This window comes from Empidonax traillii, unplaced genomic scaffold, assembly GCF_003031625.1.
Source record: "Empidonax traillii isolate 1590-97213 ecotype Southwest subspecies unplaced genomic scaffold, ASM303162v1 scaffold785:size696563, whole genome shotgun sequence".
In the NCBI taxonomy this organism is placed as follows: Eukaryota; Metazoa; Chordata; class Aves; order Passeriformes; family Tyrannidae; genus Empidonax; species Empidonax traillii.
The window spans coordinates 350,951-378,676 of record NW_020955978.1 but is presented as its reverse complement, the minus strand read 5'-3'; the positions used below and the strand labels follow the sequence as shown (position 1 = coordinate 378,676).

General features: G+C 46.2%; 1 protein-coding gene across 3 annotated transcripts in view; it reads left to right on the top strand.

Annotated features, from left to right (window-relative positions):
* Positions 1-10,643, top strand: part of CAMK1D (calcium/calmodulin dependent protein kinase ID) — a 225,514-nt gene extending 214,871 nt beyond the window's left edge. The window contains exons 9-11 of one of the 3 annotated variants that reach the window (XM_027901457.1): positions 1,937-2,024; positions 2,561-2,699; positions 10,121-10,643. In XM_027901457.1, coding sequence (XP_027757258.1) covers positions 1,937-2,024; positions 2,561-2,699; positions 10,121-10,122 — 229 coding nt within the window. In that variant the 3' untranslated portion in view covers positions 10,123-10,643. Of the gene's footprint in view, positions 1-1,936; positions 2,025-2,560; positions 2,700-6,141; positions 8,854-10,094 lie in introns of those variants that run through there. The other 2 variants (XM_027901456.1, XM_027901455.1) reach the window with 2 other exon arrangements.
* The last annotated feature ends 17,083 nt before the right edge of the window (positions 10,644-27,726 follow it).

Below are 27,726 nucleotides of genomic sequence, written 5' to 3'. Positions count from 1 at the left end.
AAAGATCTGAAGATCATCCAGTTCTCAGCCAAACACCTTCTCTTCTACATCAACAGCACAGGGACCCAGGGGAGCAAGTCAGGTGCCATTTGGGAGCCGTGCTTTGTCCAGTTCTTCTGTCTACTTGAGGTAGAAGCTACGTGGTGGTGGCAGTCAGACAGGGCCCTTTCCAGCTGGATTAGAGCTACCCTGAATGGGAGCCCTGTTCCATCATCCTACTGGCTCCAGTACTCTTGAATGACCCAGTGTAGATGAGCAACAGGATGGGATTGGTGGGTTTCCACTCTTGGGAGATGAGGATTTATTCCTTCTTCCCAAGAGTAAGTAGTTCCTCTCACCTGTCTGATGGTCATCCTGGGTGGCTGTTGCCAGCAGGAAGGAGGACAACAATTTGAAAAAGGCTGGTTTCAGAGAGTGCTTCTTAGATGTGCCATGGACATGAAGGCAGGAAAAGCAGCATGTCCCTTGAAGAACAGGGTTACAGTCTGGAATTATCCGGGCAAAATGGAAGAAGGGCTGTCTCCAGTTCATGGGACACATAAATGGAAACAGCAGGCTGGGGTATGTAAGCAGTTTCATCTCTGAAGAAACAAAAAGCAATGCTGCCATTCTGCTGCCTTAGTTGGAAAACAGAGAACAGCTCGGGTGCACCCCTCTACGGAAGATGTGGACTAGTTGGAGAAAATCCAGAGGAGCTCACTAGATCAGAGGATTAGAAAATATGAGTTATGAAGAAACAGTGAAAGAATCAGTTTGTTTAGTCTAGAGAAGAGAAGACGGAGAGAAGTCATGATAACAGTCTTCAAATATGTGAAAGGATGCTTCAAAGACAAAGGGAATAAACTATTTTCCACGTCTTCTGGGAGATAGTGAGGCTCTGGAATTGGTTGCCTGAGGAGTCTCTATCTTTTGGGGATCTTTAAGGACTGGTTAGCCAAATACTTGTCAAAATTATTTTGACAGAGCTGGAGTGGGGAGAAGGACTAGATGACTGCTGAGTACTCCAGACCCTCTGATTATCTTATTGGAGCTACCCAGACTGGGAGACTCTGGTCTTGATGGATTATTCAATTTCGTACAATTTTTTATTGCTAATGGACATTGTTTTTCTACACCAGGGCTGAAAAATTTTTCTGAAAGCATTGCGTACAACATAGAAGGCAATCTTTGCCTCCTTGCATCACCTCCATTAGAGAGTACTCATTACCCCAGCACATGGCCCAACATCAGTTCCCTGCAGTGCCTGCTCTTCCAACAGATCTCATGCCTTGAGGAGTTAAATGAATCAGTAAAATTCCCTTGAAATAATAGTGTTTAGTGAAGATTTAAATGTGTCTTTATCTGTTAAAAAAACCATGGAAGATCAATCAATTTTTTAGGTTAAGGGTTGTTCAGCTCAAGACCTTGTGCAGTCTGTGCTGCTTTAGTGAGCATCCATGTATCTACTTTACTGTAAATCCACATTAATCGTGATGAACGGCTATGTACGTTGCAGGGTGGCAGGAAAATCTCCAGTGCAAACAGAAATCAGACAGGTTGGAGTGGCTCTGGAAGCTTCTCCATGGCTGAGGCTAAAAGTAGTCTCAGCCTGTTAATGTTAAATCTTTAGGTGTCAAGGAAATAAAAAGGTAGAATGTCTTCATCCAGGGTTGTAGTGGTGATAGAAAGCAGCTGTACACCAACAAAATCAGGCCATACCTCTTTGTAGCTGCCAGACTTACAAGCCTTATCTACACTTGCATTTACTGCCCTGGATTTTCCACCACTGCTGCCAGCAGAGACGGTGGTGGGAAGTTTGAGCCCTTGTGTGAATGAAATTGTCATCACTGCAGGTGCAGTCACACCTGGGAGCAGCCTCTCTGTTGAGGAGGAAAAGTAAAGAATACTCAAGGAGAGCAAAAGATCTCTTAAAATGTGCCTGCTCTGTCCATTTCAGGATTGCTGGTGATACAGCACTCAACAAAAACATCCACGAGTCGGTCAGCGCTCAGATCCGGAAGAACTTCGCAAAAAGCAAATGGAGAGTAAGTGACCCGTCCTTGGGGATGACAATGAGACACAGCTCTGCTAATGCAGCAGCCATATAGCCACTCTTTCAGCCTGTTATGGCCCAAAATTCTGGTCAAAATAGTTGTTCCAGACTTAGGTTACATGACCTGCAGGGCCCTTTATACAGGATGGTACTCACCAAGCACCAAACGCGATGGCGAGAGATGGGGCTGCTCATCCCTAAAGCACTCACGGTTATATGTGAAGTTGGGGTCAGCACCACAGGGGGACAGGAAGCACTGAAGACACCCTGTGTGTTAGGGCAGAGGAGGATGTGTCAAATATGGCTTTGCAGGCTGCTAGCTGAGTAGTGGGAATACCAACAGGGAGCAGGACCAGGGCAGAGATGCAGACAGTCTGAAAATGTTTAGAAACTAGAACTCAGGAAAAATTTGAAAGATAATGGGCTCATTCGCCTCTGACACCCTGAGCAGCCAGGAGAGGAGCAGAAGTAACCTTTCCATCTCCCTTTTTTATTATTCTTTATTTCTTTCTTCTTGTTTTTCCCCAGCAAGCGTTCAACGCCACAGCAGTCGTGCGGCACATGAGGCGGCTACACCTCGGCAGCAGCCTGGACAGCGCCAGCGCCGGCGTGTCCAGCACCCTCAGCCTCGCCACACCCCTGCCTGAGGCAGCCACACGGAAAGATTGTGAGTAGCCAACATCCTGGGAAAGCTCCTACCATGAGCAAACCTGGGGGATCCCCGTTTTCGCCGTGAACCCCCAGGCTGCAGTCCTCACCGCCAGTAGGTTTGGCTTTGCGCAAGCAGGTGTTTAAAATAAGGACTTCAAAGAGGACTTAGGCCGTCTCTTTTGGCTGGCCTGTAAAACAGTGTTTCAGTGGGAAAAGCTTATGCACCAAAAAAAAAAAAAAAAAAAAAAGAGAGGCTTTAGCTTGGTGCATTTTTGAGAGAAAAACACTGTTTCTTGTGGATAAAAATGGCTTTCGCTTGGGAAAAAGACCCAGACCCCCACAGCAACAAAGTTTTGTATTTGTTTGAAATCCGAAAAAGTTTACTCAAACTGTTTATGTTTGAGTTTCCAGTATTATGACAGGGCATTTTTCTGTAAAAATTGGTTTACTTTCCTTTTCCATTTTCTATGGAGGAGACTGATCCTGCCAGTCGGACCCAGCTTCCCTCTTCCTGGGCCAAGTTAAGCTCCTGCACAAAGAGGCTCATTTGTCTGAGCAGGACTTGGGCTCTGTGCACCACAGCGGGACTTGGCTCTCTGCCACTTTTGTTATATGCTATAACTGAGATTTCCAAGCTGCCCAATGGACTCAGATGTTTGGGATATATCTTTTTTCTGAATGCCAGGGAAGGAGACATGGCAGCAGAGGGATTACTTGGAAGACAGAAATGCATCCTTTGCAATGAAACCTATTTGTTCTCTGGCTTCTGGATATTTATTTTATTCCCCTGGGTCCATCTGTAGAGATTTTTATATCATGAAATGGAGGGATGTGGAGTTTATAATTAGAGGAGATTATTTGAAGATATGACCAAAAAAGAGTGTTAATAGATTTTGGTATTCCCAGTCAGTGCTTGCTTCACTGTGGACTGAAATGGTCATTTCTAGACTATAGCCTGCACTATTCTGGAACTGAAAGCACCTGTTATTCAGGATGCATTTTGGATGGTGCTGCTGTCTGCTTCTGCCACCCCTGCTTGCCAACCCTCGCTTCTTGAAGAGGTCACACCACCAGCCACAGTCCCCTTGGCTCTGTGTGGAAGCTGTGGTTTCTCTTGCTGTCATGGGCACAGTTTCCCTCGTGGCTGAGGTGGGATTGGCCTTCTGGGTGCTCTGTGAGATGTTTTTGCCAGCTTGGGCTGTGACTGAGCCAGAGGAGAGCCCCTTCCCTCTGCATCCTGGGCCGGATGGGGATTCATGCCCAGTGCCAAATCCTACAGCTGCTGCTAAAAAAACATTGCTGTGCTTCTGGCACACAGCTGGCACCTGCAAAGGAGCAGTGCAGTGCTGACCATCCTCAAAGCACTTCTAACCATGCACTGGCCATTCAGCGATGTAGAAAATCACTTACAGGGTAGAAACATGCCTTGATTTTGGTTCCTGCTGCAGTATGGCAAGGCTGAACCCCAGTCAGGTCTTGAGCATCTGATGCATTCTTTGCTGTTAAACTGGTGGGTGATTAATGCTGTTAAACTGGTGGGTGATTAATCTCCATCCCTCCATTTAATTAATCTCAGATGGTGTTAATTAATGGCACTGAATAGTCTGAACAGTGTAAAAACATGTGTGAACAAGAAGGGTGGGAGAACAAAATCTGTTTAACCACTACAGAACCCAGCAGGTCCCTGTACACAGTCCAACCATATTTTGCAGTGATGGAGATCTTCAGTCATGACAGGAAGAATTAAATCAAATGTGTTTAGATAGGATGAGTTTTTATATGCCAGAAATATGAGGCAGAAAAATATTGAAATATTTCCAAGCATCCCAGGTTAAGTCCAGCTTGGTGGACAATACAGAAGAGCTTCTCTTCCACAAAGAAATTAATTAAAGAGTTAGGAGATACTGGAGCCCCAGAGAACCAATGAGGAGAACCAGCAGCAAATACAAGGAGTTAAAAGCAATCTGACAGATCAAATGTATTCCACCGAATACCTCCTGTTGGGGAAAAGGAAACCTCTGAGGTCTCTGTCCTGCCTCTTTCTCTCAGCAGTTTTCTCTGGGGACGGATTTCTTGCACGAGAAAGATCCCATGCAGCAAGTTGCATGAACCAGCTGTGCCACCATTACACAATAGAGTGCTGCCTAATACTATTAATAGACATTTAATGAGCTCTCCAAATAGTTTTGAATGCAGCAATTTCACATCATTGAAGACAATTAGGTGCCTGAGAGTAGGTTATGTTGGGCTGCATCCTAAGTCTGTTCTCTGCAGTAGGGCAGAGCAGAGCTGATGCATTAGGCTGGACTATGCTACCTGTCAGGACAGCCTAAGGGAATCAGGATTTCTCAAGTGTATTGGTTTGATTGTCAGTCTGTGCTGGGTGTATTTAGTTTAGACATGATTGGGCTGCCTAGATTAATTACAGGTCCTAGTTCTCTATATTTTTAAGGTAGTAGATAAATTGCAGTGTGAAGCCAAGGTGGCAAATGTCGATGGGAAATGGGATGTGGCTGAGTACAGGTACAGCATAATCATCCCTGAGGTTGAAATGCCATCTTGAAGCATGGAAAGAAGTCCTAACAAGCATCAAAAAGATCCTGAGCAGTCAAAAGGCCCATATCAAACTCCAGTCTGAGGATATATTAATATAGGTTTCATCCATCCTTTATTCACAAGTCTGGAAAAATGAACTGTATTTCTAATTTCTCTGGTGCTGCATCTTGTCAGAGCAAGGTGACCAGGCCCTCTTGCCAGCTTTTCTTGCACCAGAATACTGCTACTCAACAGATACTCAACTTACATCGAGCTACATCTCAGCTGGAAGTCCTGGAGACATACCAGCAAAGTCTGGAGCGACGTAAGCTGTCGCTAGAATGATATTTAAGTCACAGAAATTTGCATTCCCTCTAGGCTTACTGGAACTCAGCAACGAATTTGACCCACTCTACTTCTTTATCAGCAGCTTTCCAGGATGCCGGGGGAGATGTTTTTAATCCAGGTGCACAGTCTGTTCGTTTAGCTAGACGGCCGTGATGAGAAGTGTAATCATCTTTAATATGCCCACAAGGAAACTATTCTGAGCAAGCACAATGCTGGGGGGATATTTGAATCCCACAGCCTTTTGTCTTCAGTCCCAGAAATGTGGAATCAGTCTGTCTGAACACGTACCAAAGCTGGACACTGAGTCACTGTGACGTGTGTATGCACTGCTGGTGGTGGCAGTAGGCGGACAGCCGTGGGCCAGGAGGGCAGAAGATGCCCCGTGGAGGTTCCCAGCCAACCCACCATTGCAGGAAGAGCAGCAGCACCTTCTCCAGCTGCAGTCCCTTTCTCCAGCTGCAGTCCCCTGCGCTCTGTAGCTCGCTACGCAAGAAACCCAGCTTTGCCCACGCTCCCACCTCCAAAAAAAAAAAAAAAAATAACATTTCTAACTGTGTTTCTGGCTTTCCTTTTAGGTATGTCTCCATCCACTCTCTGTAGTTTTGTTTCATCCGCTTCTTCAGGTGTTTCTGCGGTCGGAGGGGACCGGAGACCCAGACCCACCACAGTGACCACAGTGCACACAGGGAGCAAGTGAGAGCGGGGCCGGCGAGAAGCGGGCAGGAGGCCGGGCTGGCAGGTGGCCCCGGTGCTTTTCCACCCTGAGGCAAACGCTCAAGAGAAGGACTAGAAGAAAGAAGATTTTTTTATGGCCATATTTTATACTGCAATTCTGAAATGTTTCATTTATCACAAACTGCAAATGACTCCAGGGGGAACGGATCTAACAGTCTCTGGTGCTGTACATATATACATTTATATATATATAAGTATATATATGTATGTGAGTCTAGCAATGTTCTAACCAATGAACACTCATTCTTTTCCCCAGTGATTTACTCTTTTCTCAGTGTAGGTAACAGTACATGCTGTATTTTTTTCCATTAACTACAAACATCTCAACTGGATTATTTAAATAGAGATACTTTTCTGAGCATTATTTTTTTTTTCTTTTAAAAATTACTTCCAGTAATGTTCCTCCTTCCAGTTTGCTGGGGGATAGGCTATTTCTGTAGGTAGGAATCAACGTTAACTTTCCAACATGGGAGGATTTCAATGGCATGCCATTTCTTACTCCTGAAATTGGATTGCAAGTCTGTCTGGCTTTAGCAGAGCTGTTACTGCTCAGATTAAGAAACTGCTGCTTTCCCTCCTGCTCAGATTAAGAAACTGCTGTTTTCTGTCCCATCCTTCTCCTTCAAAGCCACAGTGAGAGTTGGGTTGCCATCAGATGGGAGTCAACTCATGCTTGGCCTCATTCTTGTAGTTCTTGGGATCAGCACCCTTTTTTTTTTTTCACCCTTTTTCAGAAGAGAGGCAGGTACATGGTGTCAGGCCAGAGCTGAGCAGAGCTGAGCAAAGGACATGGCAGAGCATGGTCTCATCCTGCAGCTTCTCTCCTTTGAGCCGCTGTGTGTTACGAGCAGAGTGGAAGCAAAGGAAGATGCGTGACTGGGAGTCATCACCCTCTGTTACTGACTTGCTGTGCTGCCCTCGAGCATGACAATTTATTCACCACTCTGGCATCTGGCATGGGGTGCAACCAGTCCAAGGGTTCCATGGCAGAGGTGCTGAGCACCCACAGTTCCTCGGGGCTTTGCATGGCATTGCTGATGCTCAGCACCTCCCAGAGTGGCCAAAGCTGCGTTATCGGAAACCAAAAAGAAAAGTGCAGACTTTAATCTCTGCGTGCCAGGTTTGCACCCTGGGCAGAGGGGAGGGCTGATGCTTGAACCCCTCTGTAAAGCACTGGCAGGTTCTTGGGTGCATAGTGCAGGATCTGAGGCAGTGTGGCTCCGTCACGCTTAGCTCTGGCCCAGGGGTGACAGGGAGTGCTGAGCTGGGAAAGTAGGACACAGGCACAGGTGGGGTGACACTGGCTCCCCCTCCTCCCCAGAAGCTCATATACTACAGCAAGCTCAATATACCCATTTTTTAATTACTGAATGCATGCACTTCCCAGGTGCATCATCTAGGAACAGCCACCAGGACTGTTGTATCACCGTGCATTAAAGCAGTTAAATTTGTTGATTGTTGATTAAAACAGAGAGGAGAGCAAATCTGCCCAGATGTGCTGAAGGGCTCCAGGTTACTTCAGCACCATTCCCATTTGTGGTTTTCCCTTAAGGAGGTGAGAAGGGAGACAGGTGACAGAGGCAGGCACCCTTCACTGAGCGCTGTGAACATCTTGCACCCCAGACAGGTCCATGTCCCCATCGGGACAACCCATTCCCTACAGTGTGCTCCATTGCCACACTTTGCATCATTTATCCTGCATAGAAATTGTGAAAGCTGGTCAAGGGCAGAGCTGAATGTATCAGGCAATAGTCACTGTGCTGGGAAAAGCCATACGATACATTATTTTTCATTGAGATTTCAAAATCCTCCTTCCTCTTCAGTCAGTTGGTTTCAGCTGGAAGAGCCAGGATTGCATCCGTCATACTTTGAGCACTAAAAGCTGGAAAACCTTGTGTCAGTGAGCACTGACTTTGTTTGAAACAGCCACTCCTTTGGTGGCACTTAGAGCTGTTGCACCAGGTAGAGCTCCAGTTTCCTCAGCATTCCCATTTTCAGAGGGCTATGGCACATCTGAGTGAGCTCCTGGGATGACTGGTGCACCCCACCATGTTGCAGCTGGCATGGATCCTCACACAGAAAGGCTTCAATTTCTCATTAGAGGAAAGATATCAGATACTGAACTGTTGGGGTTTCATAGCAAAACCCCACATAATTTACCACTGTCCCCATCCCCTGGTCATTGCCACCATATACTTTCATCAGCATTTACATCGGAGCTCTTTATGTCTCATTCTAAGGTTACTTTATTTTGCCGACCTGGTTAAGAAAGTTTTAGTTTCAAGAGACTCCAACCCCAAGAAATTCAAGGTATTTTGAACCCCCATGATTTCACAAGCCCAGCTGGTCCTATTCTATTCTGCTCCAGCTTCAGGGATATAAGTAGACAGTCTCCCAGTTTGGCATCAGTGGAGTTTCCCTTGTTTACACACATGCAACCAAAAGCAGGATTTGGTTAGAATCACAGAATCATAGAATCAATTGGGTTGGAAAAGACCTCCAAGATCATCAAGTCCAACCCTCGATCCAACACCGCTGTGGTTACCAGACCATGGCACTCAGTGCCACATCCAGTCTCATCTTAAAAACCTTCAGGGATGGTAAATCCACCACCTCCCTGGGCAGCCCATTCTAATGTCTGATTACGCTCTCTGTAAAAAATCTTTTCCTAATATCCAACTTCCTAGGGAATAATTTTGTGTTTGTTTTAAAGGCAGTTTTAAAGGGCAGTTTTAAAGGTTAGGGCTCAAGCATTCCCTCAGCACCTTCTCTTCTGAAACCTGAGGTTTGATTTGAACTTGACCACAGCAGCTGCTGTGGCCACTGATCAAACTACAGCATCCAAATGTATCTTGCAGAAAAAAAAAGAAAAGCAAATGGATTTCCATCTCCAAAAAGCAGTGACAGGAGCAAAGGCAGACATGCTGTCCTGCAGACTGGGGGGTTCCTATACACTGGCTGCCCCTCCTTGCTGGATGCTTTGTGTGGTTTTTTCTTGGGAGGGTATTCTTTCCTTCCACATTTGGAATTAGTGTGATTTGGTTTTGTTTCTGCAAGTAATATTCTGCCTTAGTTGTGTAATTTATCATCATTCTCTTTGGCTTACTATCAACTGCTGGGATCTTAAGACAAGAAACAGAAGCCCTTAAAAGCAAAATTGTTTCTATCTGCTACAGTTTCGGTGGTGGGAAGCTCTCCTTTTGTATCAGTGATATACAGCTGGAGACCTGCCTGGGGTTCACCGAATGCTTAGAGATTTCTCCTGAAGTATCAGTTGGTTAAAACTTCTCGGTTTATTTCTGGGTAAATCCGTTAACTGAGATGACTTGGCAGCACCCAGGCCAGATTTTTGGAGGGAGATGAGACATTTGCCCCTTGGCAAGCACATCCTGGTAGGGCAAACACTCCAGCATTTCTTTCCAGCAATGCTCCAGTGGCATTGCATGTCCTTCCCCTGGCCCAGTCCTCCTCTGCTCAGCCACTCTCGCAGGGGAATGCAAAGATGGAGTCAATAATGTCTACATGGGGGAAAAAAGGGCTGGTAGCCCCACAGTAGAAGATTCAAAACAAATCCCCAGCTGGCCTTGCCATGAAGGAGTAGGTAGAAAAATCACTCTGGGCTCTTTTCCAATGAACTGTCCTACTAAACAATCTGTGATTTGCTGCTTGCATGAGGACTTCAGCCTGGACTCTCTCTGTTACCCTTTTCTGCTTGACTTTACTGGTACCTATGTGTTTTTCCTTTGTAACTTGTTTTCCTCAGCTCCTTCCCCTTCTTTTTCTTTGCTTGCAGCTTTGATTGTTGATTTTTACCTCCAGAGTAACAGAGGCCATCTCTGATGCCAACAGCAGTCCTCTTGCTGGGAAAACAAAACAAAACAAAATCCAGAAAAGCTCCAGCTGGCCCCTTAGCCCGCAGAAGAAATTGTGAGGACAGGCTGCCTGTGAACTCTGCGAGCTGAAAGTCAGTATTGCAGTGGCAGGGGCTTCTGCTGCTGATTTTGCATGTGACTTCATTCCCAGTGCATCCTAACTCTCTGCTGGATCACCCCTTCTGCAGCACGAAATGAATACTGGCCCTGCAGCACGGCTAATGGGGAAGTAAAAGTATGGGGAAAACCTGGCAGTGTTGCTTTCTTGAGACTGTGTTACTATGCTGCTGATGTCTCTCCTGTCCTGGTTGCTGTTGTACAGGTGCCATTAGAGTAGTGGGTACAGAAAAAAAAAAAAGAAAAAAAAAAAAGTAGGATTTTACCTATGCCTTGTGTGTGTCTGTTATGGTTGTGGTGCCGAAATAAAGCCAAGCAATGGTAGAGGTTCGCTCCTGATATGCATCAAACCACAAAAGGAGGTGTCAGCCCAATGGTAGACATCTCCATGTAGTTCTGCAGTAGGCATTGGATAGGGGTTTCCACTGTGCTTGTGTCCTGTGTACCTCCACAGTTACTGACAGTATTTTTTCTATTACCAGTTCTCCTTCTTCTGGGCCCCTGCCTGGCCCTAAGGGAGTTTAGGTCCTGTCCAAAGGTTTTTTTCTGCCCCAGGAGCCAATGTAACCCCTGATTTCAGCCTTTCTTCCCCAAACCCTCTGCAAATCAGAACATGGGCCTCCAGGGTGCCCATGAAATGCAGTAGCAGCTGGCCCTGAGACTGTCCCCTTCCTATTTTTAGGGAAACAAACCCTCAGGGAAAGCGAGATACCTTTCAGCCCCTGGCAAGCAGAGAGAATATTGTTCTTTGATGTGAACTTGGCACTAACTAGTTCAGCTCTAGGGAAACCTGTGCTATTACTTCATCCTGTGATAACAGCTCCAGCCCTGAGCAGCACTGGATGAGCACCACATAAAACCACCAGACTGACTTTGCCAATAAGATCGTGCAGGCTATAGCCTGTTCCTTTTGCTCTCTCCAAAGAATCAGGAGATTCAACTACTGGCAAAATGTTTCTAGGCTGAGCCCCAAGGTACAGAAGCAGCTTCCATTCGTCATATGGAAATTCTCATTTGATGGGATTGCTTGCATTCTTGATCCCATGTGTATTTACCCGTTTGAACCGGGGCCTGAATGCATCCCAGAAATTAGGGATTATTCATGGGAAGGGAGTTTTGCTTTTGTTGTCTTGCTTATTTACACCAGAAACTTGATGCTAAGAGTTACACTCATCCAAGCACAAAGCAGAAGCACACATGGAAACTATGGTGTCCAAGGAAAACAGCATCAAGACCGAGAGCGGAGGATTAGTTGGCAAATCACTGTCAGCAAAGGCTGAGTGAGGAAACAGCAACCTGCTCACAAATACGGCATGAACAGAATTTCCCCTGGTAAATCGGTCATCCCATATTTCATGCCCAACAACAAGGTTTACACAATCCCTTTTGTTTTCCCTCAAGTCCCTGCAGCTGGGTCCTGCCCCCGCTCCTGTCTGCTGAGGTGGCCTGGTCTCTGTGACACACGTGTGTGCATGTGTAGGGTTGTGGGGGTGTGTGTGTGTGTATGTACATTGTGGCCCTGGGAGTCACAGGTCCCACCAGTGGGAGATCACGAGCTGGTTCAGGTGTTTTGGTCTGACTTTGCACAGTTGGGTCAAAGCTGTGTAAATAGTGCTCGTAACAAAGCCCAGACTCTGATTTTCAAGACCCCCCTTCCCTGCCAAAATCCACGCCACTTACCTGTCCAGGTAGCTTTTTTTTTTTCCTCCTCTTCATAAATGCTAAGGTCAGAAGAACAGCTCTTACAGTTTTTCCATACTCCAGAGTGGAATCAGGGCATGTACGCTCGCAAGCGTTGTGAAAAAACACTGCTGAAATGATGATGACATCAACTGTCCAATAAATGCATGATACTGCACTGCATGTATTAAACTGCTGTTCACTGTTTCTGTATTTCCCGAGCCTTTTCTTCATGCACATTCAACCCAACCTTTTCTCTGAGGGGCGTACTTCTATGTTTTGCTTTTAAATGACTCAATGTATCTGTAACTCGAAATCCATCATTAAGTTTGAGTAAACGCAAAAGCTGGTGTTTTGTAAACAAGATACTGCAAAGCCTGGTAATGTATTTTGTCTTTCTGTTGAATGCTCTGCAGCATGCACAGGAAGAGTCACCATCCAAAGGAGCTTAAAATTATGCAGCAGTCACATACACGTCTAGAAACAGGGAGCCGAGGAGGTGAGAGCCCCGTTTTTAATACACTTACAAATCTGATCTGCATCAGAAATTCTTTCCCTGGGTCACCAACACCCAGGGCTGCCAAGAAACATGTTGGTTTGTCTCTTTCTTTTTTTCTTTTTTTCTTTTTTTCTTTTTTTCTTTTGGTTTGTTTTTCCTAGTGAAAATTTAAATTGGTTCACTCAATTCTTAGCACTTTTCTCTTCGTACAAAATATTTTTTTCTCACCTCTTGCAGAATGAACTGCATTTTGGGGACCAAGATGCTGTGATTCTTTGCCTGCACAAAACAAGGCAGAGAGCTGAGCTAAACTATCCCATCCTTTCCAAAGCATCACCACCTAAATACTAGCATTTAATCCTTGAACCTCCAAATAGTACCACCATTTATCCATGGAAGAGTTTAGCATGGTACTTTGCCTTCTTCCACATGGAAACCATGCCCTTGCCTTCTCTTCCCTTAATCATTGACCCATTTTCATTTGTTCTGGTCTTTCCAAGGCAGGGTACAGGATGGTTCCATGGTGCTTGTATTAGCTCCAGCCCAAACCTCTTGTGGGCATCACCAGGGCATTGGTCCCAGGTCCAGAGTGGCTACTGTGTCGAAGATACTCAGGTTCCCAACACTCAAAGCTGAATCATCTGAAAGGACTGGAAAGTTGCTCTGAGTTCCTGGCAAGGGCATGCCAAGGAGCAGGGCTGGAAAGCAAGCACCATGGGGGTGGTGGCACAGTCCTTGGAAATTATGCAAGGGACTGCTCCATGGTGGCCAAAAGCACCGAGAAGTCTTGAGCCCCCCTTAAGGCTGGTGCTTAGCTAAGATGCTGTGCCATCACTGAAGCACTGTATGGCAGTACAAAAAAACATCACTAATAGTGGTAGTAAGTCAGCCTGAATTCAGATTGCTGGGGCAGGCAGCACCTGGTGCAAGGCTCCATGAGGAGGTGGATTGTGTGCTGTGATGGGTGAGAGCTCCTAGGGGGTTGCTCAGAGCAGCTCTGAGCTTTTCCATCTGCCATCTTGCATCCCCTGAGCCCAGCGTGGCATCACACATGCTATGTCTTACTAGATCAAGCTGTAGCATGATCCCCAAAGTGAAGAGCATGGAAGGGTTGCAGCTGAGTCAGAGGTAACCGTGTGACTCATGTTTCTGGTCACCACAACATCAGTGGCCTGCTGTACATTGGCCTCTAGTAAAGAAACAACATTTTTGGTCCATTTGGGCATTTTTAAAGATAGATCTTTTATTTGAGTCAGCAAACAATAAAAAAAAAGCCTAGTCTGCCAAGAATAGTGACTCCCCAAATACACCCAACTGCAAAACATCCCTCGGTTGACTTCTAATGAAAATGCAAGCATGTTTTCTACAAAGGCTTAAATCTTAATCAAGGAATGTCAGTGTGCCTAATATTGCAGGTCTTGTGGTTGATACAAGCTCATAACAGCATCCATGTCCAAAAAGAAGGGAGAATGTGTATTTACTCCATGCATGTATTAAGGCATCGCAAAAGTTTTATCTGCGTAATGAGTTTGCAGTACTGCAAATTGTTACTGGGGCTACATCGCAAGTGGTTCTCTGCCTTGACAATCATGTATACATATCGAGATTTCTATCATAATGACAATTTAAAGGGATGACTAATTGTTTTCCTCCAATAAATTCAATTAAATCACCCTGATGTGAACTCTGATGTTTCTTGAGTGCGTGAGTCTCCACCCATGTGCAAGAAAGGGAGTGAATCATTCCAATGGCTGCTTCACTGCTCTGTTGTGCTTTATGCAATGATGTTCCTTTATGGCCCAAAGGGGGAGAGTGAGACTTCCTTCCTACCCAATTCACTCCATATGCAAATGGATAAAAAGGGTGAGGTGTCCTTCAGATGTTTCCTAAAGCTGTCATTGGAAATTATGTTGAATGTCAACATTACAGAGACATGGCTGTCTCCTGGGCACTGGGAATATCTGTGGGGAAAGGGGATGCAGCTGTTGGAGACTGCTTTACCTTTGATCTGTTCCTGGTCACCCTGTGATGGGAATCACCAAAGGAGACAGGGTTCTCTCTGATGGTTCTGGCTCCCTTTGCAGCCAGCAATGATCTCTATAAGTTGTTGCATCTGCTTTGTCATTGGCTTAATTTTTTTCCAGATTGTGTTCCTGGGGTTGTTATGACTTTCTTTTTATTCTTAATTTATTCTTCATTTTCTCCACTGTTATTTCTGGGTTTTTGTTTTTCACTCACTGGCATACAAGAATTCCTCCCCCTTCCTTAAAATAGGTGGCAAAACCAACGTGCCAAGCAGGGAGATGGGCCAGTGCTTGAGGTCAGAGTCAGGTGGTTTTAGACATCTGGTTCAGTAGCAGAGTGAAACAAACAGCAATGACAATGGCCAACTTGTGGCAATGTGCAGAGAAACGGAAATTAACTTATAAAGCTTTCATACTGTGAATGAAGAAACAACCCCCACAACCAATGTGATAACTCTCTGAAAGCTGTGGTATGCAACTATGGCCACAGAATTAGGATTTGATAGTGGGCTGTACCAGGACAGATGAAATAGCCTCCAGTTTGTGCTCTGGAAAAACACATCCGTGGCAAGGTACGTCTTTGGAAAAGTACATCCATGTGCAAAAATGCTGGCTGGGAATGTGTTGGAGGTGGTGTGTGATACTGAGGCACAGGCACACAATTTGCAGCGTCAGGAGGAGCAATAGATCATGTAGGAAGACTGCGCAGTCTTCCCACAAGACACAAACCTGAACTCTGATCATCCCTTCATACTAAGGACCACACTCCCACCTGAGTGTAAGTTGGCTCTCTGGGTTTGGCTCAAATTCTGCAGACTTACAGTAGAAAGAGATCTCTCCCACATTTCACAATGAAATTAGAATCTCAGCCAGGAAAACCTTCCTCTCATGTCTTGGTTTTAAAATCAGAGGTCCCTCTGCAGGCTCAGTGGTCACTCAGTGTGCGCTGAGCTCTTCCTGGCTCCCAGTGAGACAGGGTGGAAGATCACCTCAGGACCACTGAAATCCTGATACATGACATCCTGATGATGTCATATCAGTATTTACTTGATCTTTGTATGTTTTCTTCACTGCTATGTGCTCAGCCACAAATTCTTGGCTGTTTGTAGCAAATAAGATAAAACATCAGTACAGAGAAGCCAGAGGGACAAGACCAAGATGCAACTGCAGAAAATGTTTTGCTTGCAACCTTGCCAAAATCCACAGCAGTGTTTGCACTGGAGGGAAGGGGACCATCCTTATTTTGGAGGCTTTCAGAGTGCTGATATGCACTTACTCCATACATCAGCCTTTCTTCATGCTATGCTAAGCCCATTTCTCAGCTCCTTTGCTCTCCAGCACTGTCCCTTGGCAGAACCAGGGCTCCAACGGGCTGTGTGCAGCTCCTTTTGAGGCCCAGAGGAGTTCTGCACAACATTGAGACCTGGTGAAGCAGGGGATATGCAGGTGCCCAAGTATGAAGACCATTCAACCTGAGCAGGGTTCCTGTGGTTCCAGGCCCCCCACGTTCAGGTGATGCTGAGGAGGAGACATTCCACACAGGCTTTCAACCGCAGCACCTGTGCAGTGTAGACAGTCCTACCTTCTCTGGCCATGCCTACACTGAATTTCTTCCTTCAGGCCAAACCTACCTCCCAGTCTGACTGGGCATCCACAAAATAATATTGGTCTTGTGAGGATCTTTTTCCATGAGGAGGCAACACGGGCCTGTGCTGCCCAAAACCAATCCTAGGACACTAGGATTGCTGTCATAGGGATAAGGGGACATGCTGTTCCCACCATATGATGCTTCCTCCCAGCTCTGGACATTCCTGAGAACCCACCTACATCCCTCTGGGTATATGCCCTGCCCAACACATCGGAGTCCTTGTGTTGGTGTGGCCTCTCAACCACACCAAATTACTGTGAGGATAACCATTTTTTGTAGCTGTGGGGGTTGGGAAGAAGGACCATCTGGATCAGCACAGCAAGTATTCAATTGAGTATTTCCAGATTGTTTGGCGTTTGGGCTTTCTGGATTACACTGGGATAAATTCCTGACTTTCAAACTTTGTTTGCTTATCCTAAATTCAAAAGTTTCTTTTCTTTTTTAATCTTTGGGGTTTTCCTTTTCATAATTGCAATATTCTGATAAAGTTACGGTCAATTAATGATTCATTTACCATCTTCATAGAAGTGTTTTGTTTAGGGAAATTAATAATAGTAGAGCTGAGAGGCAATTTGTTGTTCCCATCAAACTCACGAACTTTGTGCTTTCTTTGGCGCCATATAGGCTATTGTATGTTTTTCATTTTCTTTCTTTAGGGCAGAAGCAAGAGCATTGTTCACATCCTCAGCTTGCAGTCTAACAGTGACCAGAAGTGCATAATAAGTCTCAAGCTAATACTTCTTTTTGTTGGAGGCCAGCTGGGCAGGTAACCTTCATACTAAAGAATCACATTTCGCATCTTCAGGTTTGCATTTGCTCAAAGTAGCATCTGAAATGCAACTTTTCCTCCCAGTCTCTGATCCACCGCAGCTCAGCACAGCATCAAAGTGGATCAGATCCCTGTTCCAGGGAGAAACTGTGCCACCAAAGCTATTAGCCATGGTGAGCCCATACTGACCTTCAGTGGGAGTGGATGGATGAACTCCTGTTCTCAGCAGGGACACACACTTGGATCTGTATACAATACAATACAATACAATGCCATTTTATATTATCTATATTATACCATATGATATTATTTCAGTGTGTCTGTCAGACCAAAGCAGAGGGGAACATGACATAAATGAAAGGTTTGGGACTAGGCTGCTATGCCTTTTCAGTACTCAAATGATAGGATTTTATCATGTATTACTTTTTGGCCACAATATCTAGAGAGTGAATTCAGACTAGGGCTGAGTTCTGAAGACAGTGTTTAACTTTACTGCCAACAATGAACTCGACAAGTTCATTGCTGAGTCCACTGGCAACTACCTTGGAGACCCTTCTTTGTTCCCTAAGTATTTGTAGTACTTATATGTTCATTTCTCAGGTGTTTTTCAGAGATCTCAAGAGAGAACCATAGCATGGTTGAGGTTGGTAGGGATCTCTTGTGATGGAGACACCACAACCTCTCTGGTCATGAGCTTCAGCAGTCCAGGACAACAGACTTCAGCACTTACCAGACCTTCACTAATAAGTCCAGATAACGTAAAGTTAGTTAAATATCCCAAGAAACAAGAGGATTTCAGTGTTTGTTTTCAGCCTTTGCCCTCTGTTTTGCTCCTCTTTTTTCCATGAAGATGATGATGAGCATCTCTGAAAAAATGTATTCACGTGGTTGGTAGTCTAAATGCTTCCCTGAAGGACAACCTGCCACGATGCTGGACAGATGATCATTTGGGGTAGAAGAGTCACATTATGCAGCAGCCACCACGGACATGAGTTTACCAATGGTTCACGATAAATCCATGGACAGAACCAATTGTTCATCAGTTCCTCTGGAAGGAAAACAAAGACCTTCAGGAAACAGCCAACAACTGTTGTTAAGAAGGGCTTGTTAGCAGGACACTTGGGGGCTTTAATTATCTATGCAAAGAAGCTGGTGAGAGGCAGATGAGATGTTTAGCTCCAAATGTGGCTGGACAGATGAGCGGGGTCCTGACACCTCTACCTGGAAGCTACCATGCCCAGGGCTACCTACAGCTCCTGGATGGCCCAGGAGGGCTGTTTTGCTGTGCACCCAGGCAGTGGTCCCCAGCAGGCTGTGCCCTAGTTGTAGTAAGATGAGCTGGACACCTCAACTGGAAAATATTTCATTCTTTAAATACAGTAATTCTGTTCAGCTTCAGCCTCATAACTTGTTTTGGTTGTCTGTGGCCTTATGGTGGTGATTTAGACCTACTGATTTATTGATTCAGTCTTAATTGGGTCCTGAACTGGGTCATTGCATCATTTTATCTTTAATTGTTCTAATGAAAGTCTAGCAAATTAGGCTGGTAATATGATTGCTTAGAGGGATTCTTGCCTGTTCATGCTTCTTAATGAAATCCATAAAAGTGAAAAAAGGAATGAGCTTATCCTACTGAATTGACACTTGTATTATGCAGTCTGAGCAAAACTCAGAAAATCAATCTGCAGTGCCTTTGGCTCTCCCTCCAAATTCATGTCCTAGGAAAGAGAAAGCTTAGCACCTCAGCAAGCATCCCCACAGAGAGGAATGAAAGGAAGAAAACTGTAAATTATGAAGCTAAAACGTGGTTCCAGTTCCCACTTTTCAGGCTTCCTTTAACTTTGCACGCAAGTGATTTAGGAGAAGACCTGAAAACCTACTTATATCCCAAAACTGAAATTCATCCCACACCCTGAGAATCCATCCTTCTCTGGGAACCCAAATCTTTGTGGGTTTTGAGGTCTTTCATCATGTCCCCAAAAGTTTACCTCATACCTCCTTCTCTTTGGTGCCAGTTTGGTGCCCAGACAAACATTTTAGGCAGAGGACTCAACAGTACCTGTGAGAAGGACCCATTTTCTCCCTGTTGTGTGTTGTGCATCCACGAGAAGCAGCCTTGGCCATCTTGGCTGTCCTCCATCACCACTGGGCACTGCTTGTTGCCTGCACAGTTCCTTACCACCTCTTCCCCGTGGATTTCCAGCAAGGTTGCTGCATCTGCAGTGCATTTTCTACCCACTGGGCTAATGAGCTCTGTGTTGCCAAAACTGCCTGTAACTTCTTCATGTCCCCCTGTTTTATGGCTGGAAATACGCTGCTTCCTCCCACTCCTTGCTCATCAGTGAAGACATTCACATCCCACTTGACCCTGGTTCCTGCTGCAGAGAAAACATCATTACTTATCAGCAGTGAGAAGCCCCCCACCAGCCCTGCTCATATACCCCCAAGCCTATTCTATAAAGAATACAATACAAACTTCAAAGACGAAGTTGCGAAACCAAAGAAAATCTGCAGTCAATTAAAAGCAGTGAGAATTAAGAACACAGCAGATGAGGAATACGAAGTTCAGATCAGCTTGATCCCCAGCGTGACAATGCATTTAATTTTATCCCTTTAGCAGAACAGGGATTTTTGTCTCTGCATGGGCTGTAATGATGTGGCTGGAAAGCTTCCATTATCTTTTAATTAAACAGTGTGATTACATTTTCCTTTCTCCAGCCCGTTTAGCCCCTGAGTCAGGGCACAGAACAAAGTACCTGTCACAGGTGCTCTGAGTGCAGCACTAACCCCACTGCGTTGACCAGGGCTGGACCTGGAACTCTGATAGCCTGTCCCCAGGCTGCCCACAGCTCCAAATGAAGTGCCACATGGTCTCAGCCACCACAGTGGAAGTCCGATGTCCTGGGGTGGCTGCATCTGAACTCACAGTATCACAGAATCACAGAATGGTTTGGGTTGGAAGGGACCTCAAAGGTTATCTAGTTCCAATCCCCCTGCCATGGGCAGAGACTCCTTCCACTAGACCAGGTTGCTTAGAGCCCCTTCCAGTCTGGTCTTGAACACTGCCAGGGATGGGGCATCCACAGCCTCTCTGGGCAACCTGTGCCAGTGTCTCACCAACCTCACAAGAAAGAATTTCTTCCTTATGTCCCACCTAAACCTGCCCTCTTTCAGTCTAAGGCCATTCCCCCCTGTCCTATCACTACATGCTCTTGTAAAGTCTGTCTCCAGCTTTCTTGTAGCCTGTTTAGGTACTGGAAGGTGCTCTCCAGAGCCTTCTCCTCTCCAGGATGAAACAATCTCAACTCTCTCAACTTATCTTCATAGCATAGCTGCTCCAGCCCTCTGATCATCTTCATTGTCCTCCTCTGGACTCCCTTCAGCAGGGGAAGACAACTGCACCTGGTACAAAACCCTCCTACCATGTCAGACCCACCAGATCAAAAGGACATGCGTTGTATTTACCAAGGCAACACAATGCATGGTGGTTTAGTTTGGCCTGGACAACAAAGGGAGCAATTTTTATGTCCACTGCAAGATGGCTTCATATTTGCTGCCTTTACATGATGGATTTTGCACCTCACTGAATGTGGTTTGAGAGCTGGGTAAACAAATGAGGAGAGGATAGACCTGCTTTTCTTCCATCATGCCAATAGCTGGTAGCTGAGAAAAGGTGCTGGGCTCTCACAGCAGACCACATCCGTGACAGCTGCGTTTGGGGAAGGACCTGGATGTTGTGTGAGCGAGGCTGGAGTTGCGTGACTGCACTCACAAGGACAGCAAGAGATGTCTGAGGTCTTGGGCAGTTTCGAATTTCCTGACATATGATCTGGGGACAGCCATGCAGCAAAGGTGCTCTGCAGCTGGGGCCCACCAAGGAGCCCTGCTCAAAGCATGGGTGGGCTGCCATCCTGCTCTGCAAGGCAAGAGGGTCCAGTTCCATGGATGCTTCCCGGGCAATGTTCAGTTTATCACTCTCTCGAGGCTTTGCTGGAGGTGTGAAGGAGCACTGCCTGCATCAGCATGGACCAGGTGGATTCACTTTAAGGAGATGGGTGAAAATTGTTTACCCTCCCAGATACCCTATCCCTGGATGGCCCACACGGCTGCAATGAGAGCAGACCTGGCAACCAGCACTTAGGTTTCAATCAGTCCATGTCAAGCCACTCTCAAATGTATTTTCTCCTCCTTACACCCACCTACATAATTGTGCAGAGGCTGCGAAGGCTCCTGGCAGGTGTCAAACACTTCATTAGTGGTGCTGATCTCTTCTGCCTCGGGCTCTATATCAGCAGGTTGGGTATTTGCTGCCTATGCTTGTCCAACATACCTGCTGAGGCATTCATGAAGGTGGCAGCACATAATTGCATCTTTTCCTCCAAATGTGGCACCTTCAGGATTTCCATATGAATATGGGTAATCACATGGAAGCTCCCAATCCTGGGCATCAGTGCTGCTTGTTCCCTTTAATACAGAATTGCTCTTGGATAAAAAAACCACTAGGAGCATCTGAATCAAGCTTTGGCATGAAGGCTTCCCCATGCTTGGGTCAGTGTAGGTGCCACTGGGCTTGAAAATCACATTCCTTGCAGCTGGTTCTGGGGATTTTATGCTCCTGGTTGTGTTTTGGTCGAGGTCTGGGTGAAGGATCTCTTCCCAGCCTGGGGCTTCAGCTGCAGTTGACAGCTTAGTGAGAGGGATGGGTGCTGAGGGGAGTGTTACACCATGGTTTCTAAATTTCCATCATCCATGTATGCATAATCATGTGCTAAATTGTGTATTAAGTCATATATTAAAACCAGGCACTGTCACCAAGATGGCAGCGTTGGCTGGCTCCAACCTGGGGATTATTTTTTTTTTTTGATATCTACATTTTTTATCAATTCTGTTACAAATTATTTTACAAATACATGGTAGCTGCCTCTGCATGTGCCTGCCCATGCCAGCTCTGCCTTCTACATAGTCTCAGTGAAAGCTCTTGGCTGGGAAATTGTCCCACCAAGGCTGTGCTGGAAGGCAGAAATACAGCAGGGTTTAGCCCAGCAGCTTGGTGTGTCTCTGTAGGGTCCTGTCTCCCTGCCAAGGTGACTCTCCAATTTGGGAAGAACTTGCCAGTGATTCAGTGCCTGTGTTGACCATCTAAGGTTGCCCAGTCCCTGTTGAAACCCTAAAACAGGGTACCTATACCTTTTCCATGGGGTTTGCAATTTGCTCCCATAACCAGCTCAAGGTCTCCAACTGATGTGAAACCCTTCCTCATTTCTCATCTTAAATGACTCTGTTGATGCTGCAGTGGTTGTTAAAACAGCTCTCATGTTCCAAATGTGCCTTCATGGCAGGGCTTGGTAGTTATCAGATGTAATGGAGGACTGGAGGAACAATGGAAACAGAAGATCATGTTATTATATCCTATACTATTCATCCCTTAGTGTGCTCAGCAGCTCAGCCTGTGCCCTTCGCAGTGATCAACATGGGAACTGCTGTTACAACAGAGCCTGGAGAGGTGATATCATTCCTTCCTTATGGAGGTGAGGTGCTGGAAGGGATGGATGTGATTCTGGGTCTTGGATGGATTTGGTATGCTCGTGAGGTCTGACTGATGCTCAGGATGCTCAGGATGTCTGACTAATGTTCAGGAGCCTGTCTTGACAAATCTGGTCCAAGCGCTTTATTGGAGACATCTGTCATGGGGGATTTAAAGATAACTCTCCCAAACTGCGCTTACCAATCTGTCCACCTTGTTGACATCACCTTTAAGTGTCCTTCTGCCTCCCTGTCCAGCAGCTCTCTCCTTGATGGTGATGGATTGTCTAATTTCCTCTCAGCCACTCTCTGTCTCACAGCCCTGTTTTGTGACATGGCTCGTGCTGCCATGGCTCCTCATGCCAAAGGGACACAAGAGAACAGGAGGTGTTCTTCTGAGCTAGGTGAGGTTTCCTGGTCTTGCAGGTTCCCAGGCATGGAAAATAGCCTTTGTCTCCTAGATGTCAGTGGAAATGAGGACAAGATCATTAATTTTTGACCATGCAGTCTGTCTTGGAGCAAGTTCAGATTGGTAGTGCTTTTTCTCTCCGTAGGGTGAGGTAACAAGTGTGAGGCTACAGGATGGGCTTCCCAGGTGACATCAGGATGCAACTACAGACGGTGCCTTCTCACAGAGAATTTTAGCAAGTGGCACCACTTGGACCATCATATTGCATTGTACTGCCCAGCTGAGGATCCACCTGTGACCAGTACTGTGACACTGGGACAATGGATCTGGTTAAGAGAAAGACTCAGTTCACTGTCTGCAATTGAAGAACTCTCAACCATTCATTATAACCTGCCCGAAATTAGGGTGGATTTTTCATAGAAATAATATGTGAGGTGTAAAAATGTCCTCATCAGACTTCAGCTCTTTGTTATGGAGATGGTGATGGTAAAAAAAAAAAAAAAATCAGCAAAAATATTTAGAGAAATAGAAAATGTTTGTCAGTTGCAAACAATTGACAGTTTGGAAACTACTTTTTCCATGCACTGAGTCAGAGACTGGCACCAGCATGGAAACTTTCAACCTGAACGGTGTCAATACAGCTACTGGAAGTGTTGCAAAGTCACAACTGCTCTGCTCTTCTGGCAAGGAATGCTGGTTCCAGACACAATTATAAGATACACTTCCTGAGGCAGGAATTAGCACTTCATCTTGTGTTCACAGAGAGCAAAATGAAGCCTTATTTTGTGTATGTGAAAAAGAATGGATTGTAATCCTGACACTAGCTTGAATCACCTATACGTGACAAGAAAAGAGAGATCAGATTATAAGATGTTTTCTTTTACTACAGAAAAGGTCTTTGTTGCTGACAGCTTCCAGCTAACACCCTGTCCCTATAGGTGCATATTGCAATTTCTGACATCTCTTAAACAAATAACAAACCCATGATCTGTTTCTCTCCAGTGAGAGCTGCTTCTCCTGGCATCAAGAAATGGGGAAAATAATTTATTGACAACAGTCTACGACATCTCCTCTTCCTTATCTCTTGAGGACAAGCCTCCAGCAAGCAGGGTATTTCAGAAATAGTAATAAAAGAAATATTAAAGAATGGGAAAACAAAACAGTTGCCCCATTCCCATGGCAATGCATGGGAACTGTTCAAGTGAGCACCCCTTCGTGATGCAATCATGTGTTTGTCACCCTGTGATGGTGAGCAGAGCTCAGGCATCTCATCATCTCCCTGGTCTGCCTGGGTTTTCCTGGCATGGCAGATTAAATAAATCCCTTTTGCCTCAGAGGCTCTCTGCTTTTCTCTGGACAGGGGAAGTGGAACAGAAATGTCATCTCAGACATAAGTAAGTGGTTGAGACAACCTGCTGGTCTGCACTTTCCTCCTCCCTTCTTGGCTGGTGCAGCCCTTCCCTTGTGTGCCCTGGCACAGCTCAGTGCAAGGGCCCTTCTGTCCCCTTCCCAAATCACCAGTGACCCCATGGGATCATCTCTGCCCATCGGCCTCACTCTTACCTACTGGGTGAGAAAGAGATGAAAAAATTGTGCCGTGAAGGTTAAAAGAAGTGTGGTCAGCAGGTCAAGGGAGGTGATATTCCCCCTCTAATTGGCTGTCCCGAGACTCCAGCTGGAGTACTGCATCCAGCTCTGGAGTCGCCAGCATAAGAAAGTCATGGAATAAGCTTGAGCCTGTCCAAAAGAGGCCATGGCAGTAATCAGAGGACTGGAACACATCCCCTGTGAGGACAGTCTGAGAGAGTTGGGGTTGTTTAGACTAGAGAAGGCTCCAGGGAAACCTCGTAGCAGCCTTCCAGTTCTTGAAAGACATCAGGAAAGCTGGGGAGGAGCTCTTATCAGGAAATGTAGTGATGGGACAAGGGGGAATGGCTTTAGACTGAAAGAGGGCAGGTTTAGATGGGACATGAGGAAGAAATTGTTTCTTGGGACGTTAGTGAGGTCCTAGCAGAGAGGTTGCCCAGAGAGGCCGTGGATGCCCCATCCCTGGCAGTGTTCAAGGCCAGGTTGGAAGGGGCTCTGAGCAACCTGGTCAAGTGGAAAGTGTCCCTGCCCATGGTAGGAGGGTTGGAACTAGATGATCTTTAAGATCCCTTCTAAATACTTTTCAATCAGGCTGCAGCTCCCCTCTTACTCTACGAATTCATGAGACAATCCACAAGCTCCCTCAATGCTCTGCAGGAAGCAAATCAAATGCTTCTGATGCCATTTTTCTGCCCATTTCTCTAATTTTTTTTACTGAGCAACCAGCAGTTTAAAGAGCTGCTTCCAGCTGCAGGTCCAGGGCTGCCAGGGAGGCTGAGGGCAGAAAGGAAAATCCTGAGAACGTCAGGGCTCCAGCACTGACTCAGCTGAGCAAAGCCCTGGCAGGAGCAAACATTTCCTTTGGAGCCTGTGTGATGTGTGCATGAGTGGAGGGAACAGAGCAGATGACAGAGCAGACACTTATAAACTTCAGAGACAGAACTGACTGAGTCCTGTAAAAATTATGATTTGGATTATGGCCTATCTGCTAGAGCAAACAGAACAGAGGAAAAGTGTCAACAGTCCTCTCTGCTCTCCAAAGAGCATGCCTGCCCTGCAAAGAGACACTGGGAAAAAGCAATGGGCTTCAAACCCCTGCGTGTATGGGGAGCACTTGGAGAGGTGTTGGGGGAGATGCTCCAGGTATTGGTTTACCTGCCCAAGTGCTCCTCATGCTCTGTGCATGGCCACAGCAAGGGATGACAGCCCCATGGTTCCTATCAGGAAGGATTGCCCAGTTTGCTTCCCGCCAGGCAGCCTCAGTGTGTAAGTGCCAAATTGTGGCAGCCCTGGGAAAGCACCTACATTCTGTGTGAAGACCTGCAATAGCCAAAGGAAGGCTGTCAAGAGAGCTCTTGACACTGAGGAGCAGAAGAGACCTCCCAGGCTCCAGTCAAGAGTACATTTGTCCCATCCCTTTTTTCTGAGATAGGTGTTTTTCTGCCTGAATAAGCAATCTAAATTTTAGCACCCATTGCAGACCCCTCTGATTCCCACTCTGCTAGGAACTACACCTCTGATATGCTGGCACCTGCCCTCCCTGCCCAACTTCAGCAGGTGACAGTTTTAGAAACTGGAGCAGGTGCCAAAAGCCAAGGACCCCTAAATTATCTTATGCAGACCTGCCACTGAACTGCTGTATGAATTGTGATTTACATGCATCTTGGTGCCTTTGCTTGACTTTGAGAGGAAGGGCACCATGCAAAGCCTTGCTTAAAGCATTTTAAGGGCTCAGTGTAGTCAGGGGAAAGGTGAAGTATTTTGTTGCGTTTGTTCCCAGGCTGTGATATATGGGCTGCACTTTGGCAGCTGGTGGCCCTCCAAAACCATGCGGTTTTTGGTTTCCTTTTGACCGCCTTTTTTGCAGAAAAGATCCCAAGAGTCTGTAAGAGCAATTAGAAACGAAGAAAAGCAGCCAGGCCACTTTGTGTACTCTGGACACTGACAGCAGTGGGTTGAGCTCATCTCCACTCTCCACCCTGCTGCCAAGTTGCCACCCCAAGGCAATGCCTCCAGGTCAGCAGCAAGCTGAGCCACAGAAGTGATCACTTACCATTGCTCTCCATGTTGGTTCTTTACCCAGAGATAAAGCTGGAGCTGTGCAGCTCCTGGCCATCTGCTGATACAAAACACATCCCAGAGGGAGCTTTGCCAAGGGCTGAAGGTGAGCTGGGCACTTTTGGAGGTTGGAAACTTTGGAGTTAGAAAAGGTTGGCTCTGATTGCTGAGCTTTATTTCCCCCTAATGCAAGTATGAAGCTGTAATCTGTCACAACGTTGGCAAAGTCAGCTTGCCTGGGGTATCAGCAGTGGCTTCAGTGTCATTGCTGCTTCTGCCTGATGTGAGAGGAGAACTGGGTCCACAATCTGTACATGAAGATGAGAGGTGGGTGCTGAAGACCAACACGTCTCACTGCAATGCCTGCCCACTTCCTGCAGACACCCAGCTGTCAATCCAGTGTGCATGGATGAAGGAGCTCCTGCTGGAAGTGAACACGTCCACAGATATGAAGGACTTGTCCTGGCCTCCTGTGAGCCCTACCAACCTGCTCCAGGCCTCCTGGGGTTCCAGGGGCACAGTCAGGGCCACAGTTGGTGGGAATGGGGCCAAACATACTCAAGCACATAATGTCTCATAGCATTTCTGATTGAGGCTCTGCCACTGTGATCAAGAAAAGAACAATATGGTAATAATCTCTGTCCCTGGTGAGAGAGGGCATCAATAAACACACGAGAAGGGTCCTTAATGTCAGCCCAGCATTTGAAGAGCATCATGAGGGAAGATGGTGCCTGTATGTGATGTTTCCCTACCTTCACAAGGCAGAGTACACAGGGTGGGCAGATGGTAGCAGAGCAAATCCCACCCAGGGAGAGGGGTAGGGACACAGTGCCATAGGGGGACACGGCAGCAGCAGAGAAATTCTTAAATCTGTGAGCTGCTGCAACACAAATTCTGGTAGAAAACCCTCAGAGAACTCCTTTGGTGGAAAGGAGGAGGGAGTTAATTTGAAGCAGAACCCCTTCTCTCAACACTGGCCCTGGCCACTTTCCTCCTCCTGCTTGTCTATTTGTAGGGCTTGTCTATTCTAGTGTGTGTGATTAGGTGCTTTGGACTTGCTGTGCTGTGTGTGAGGAGGGCAGGATGCTGACAAACCTGCCTTGCAGAGGGTACACCTGGCTGACATTCAGAAAGATTCATATTTGTAGGAAACCTTCTACTCAGTTCCCACCTGGTCTTACATACACCTGGGTAATTGTAAGCAGAACTGCAGCTCACACACCATCCATTTCCCAACTT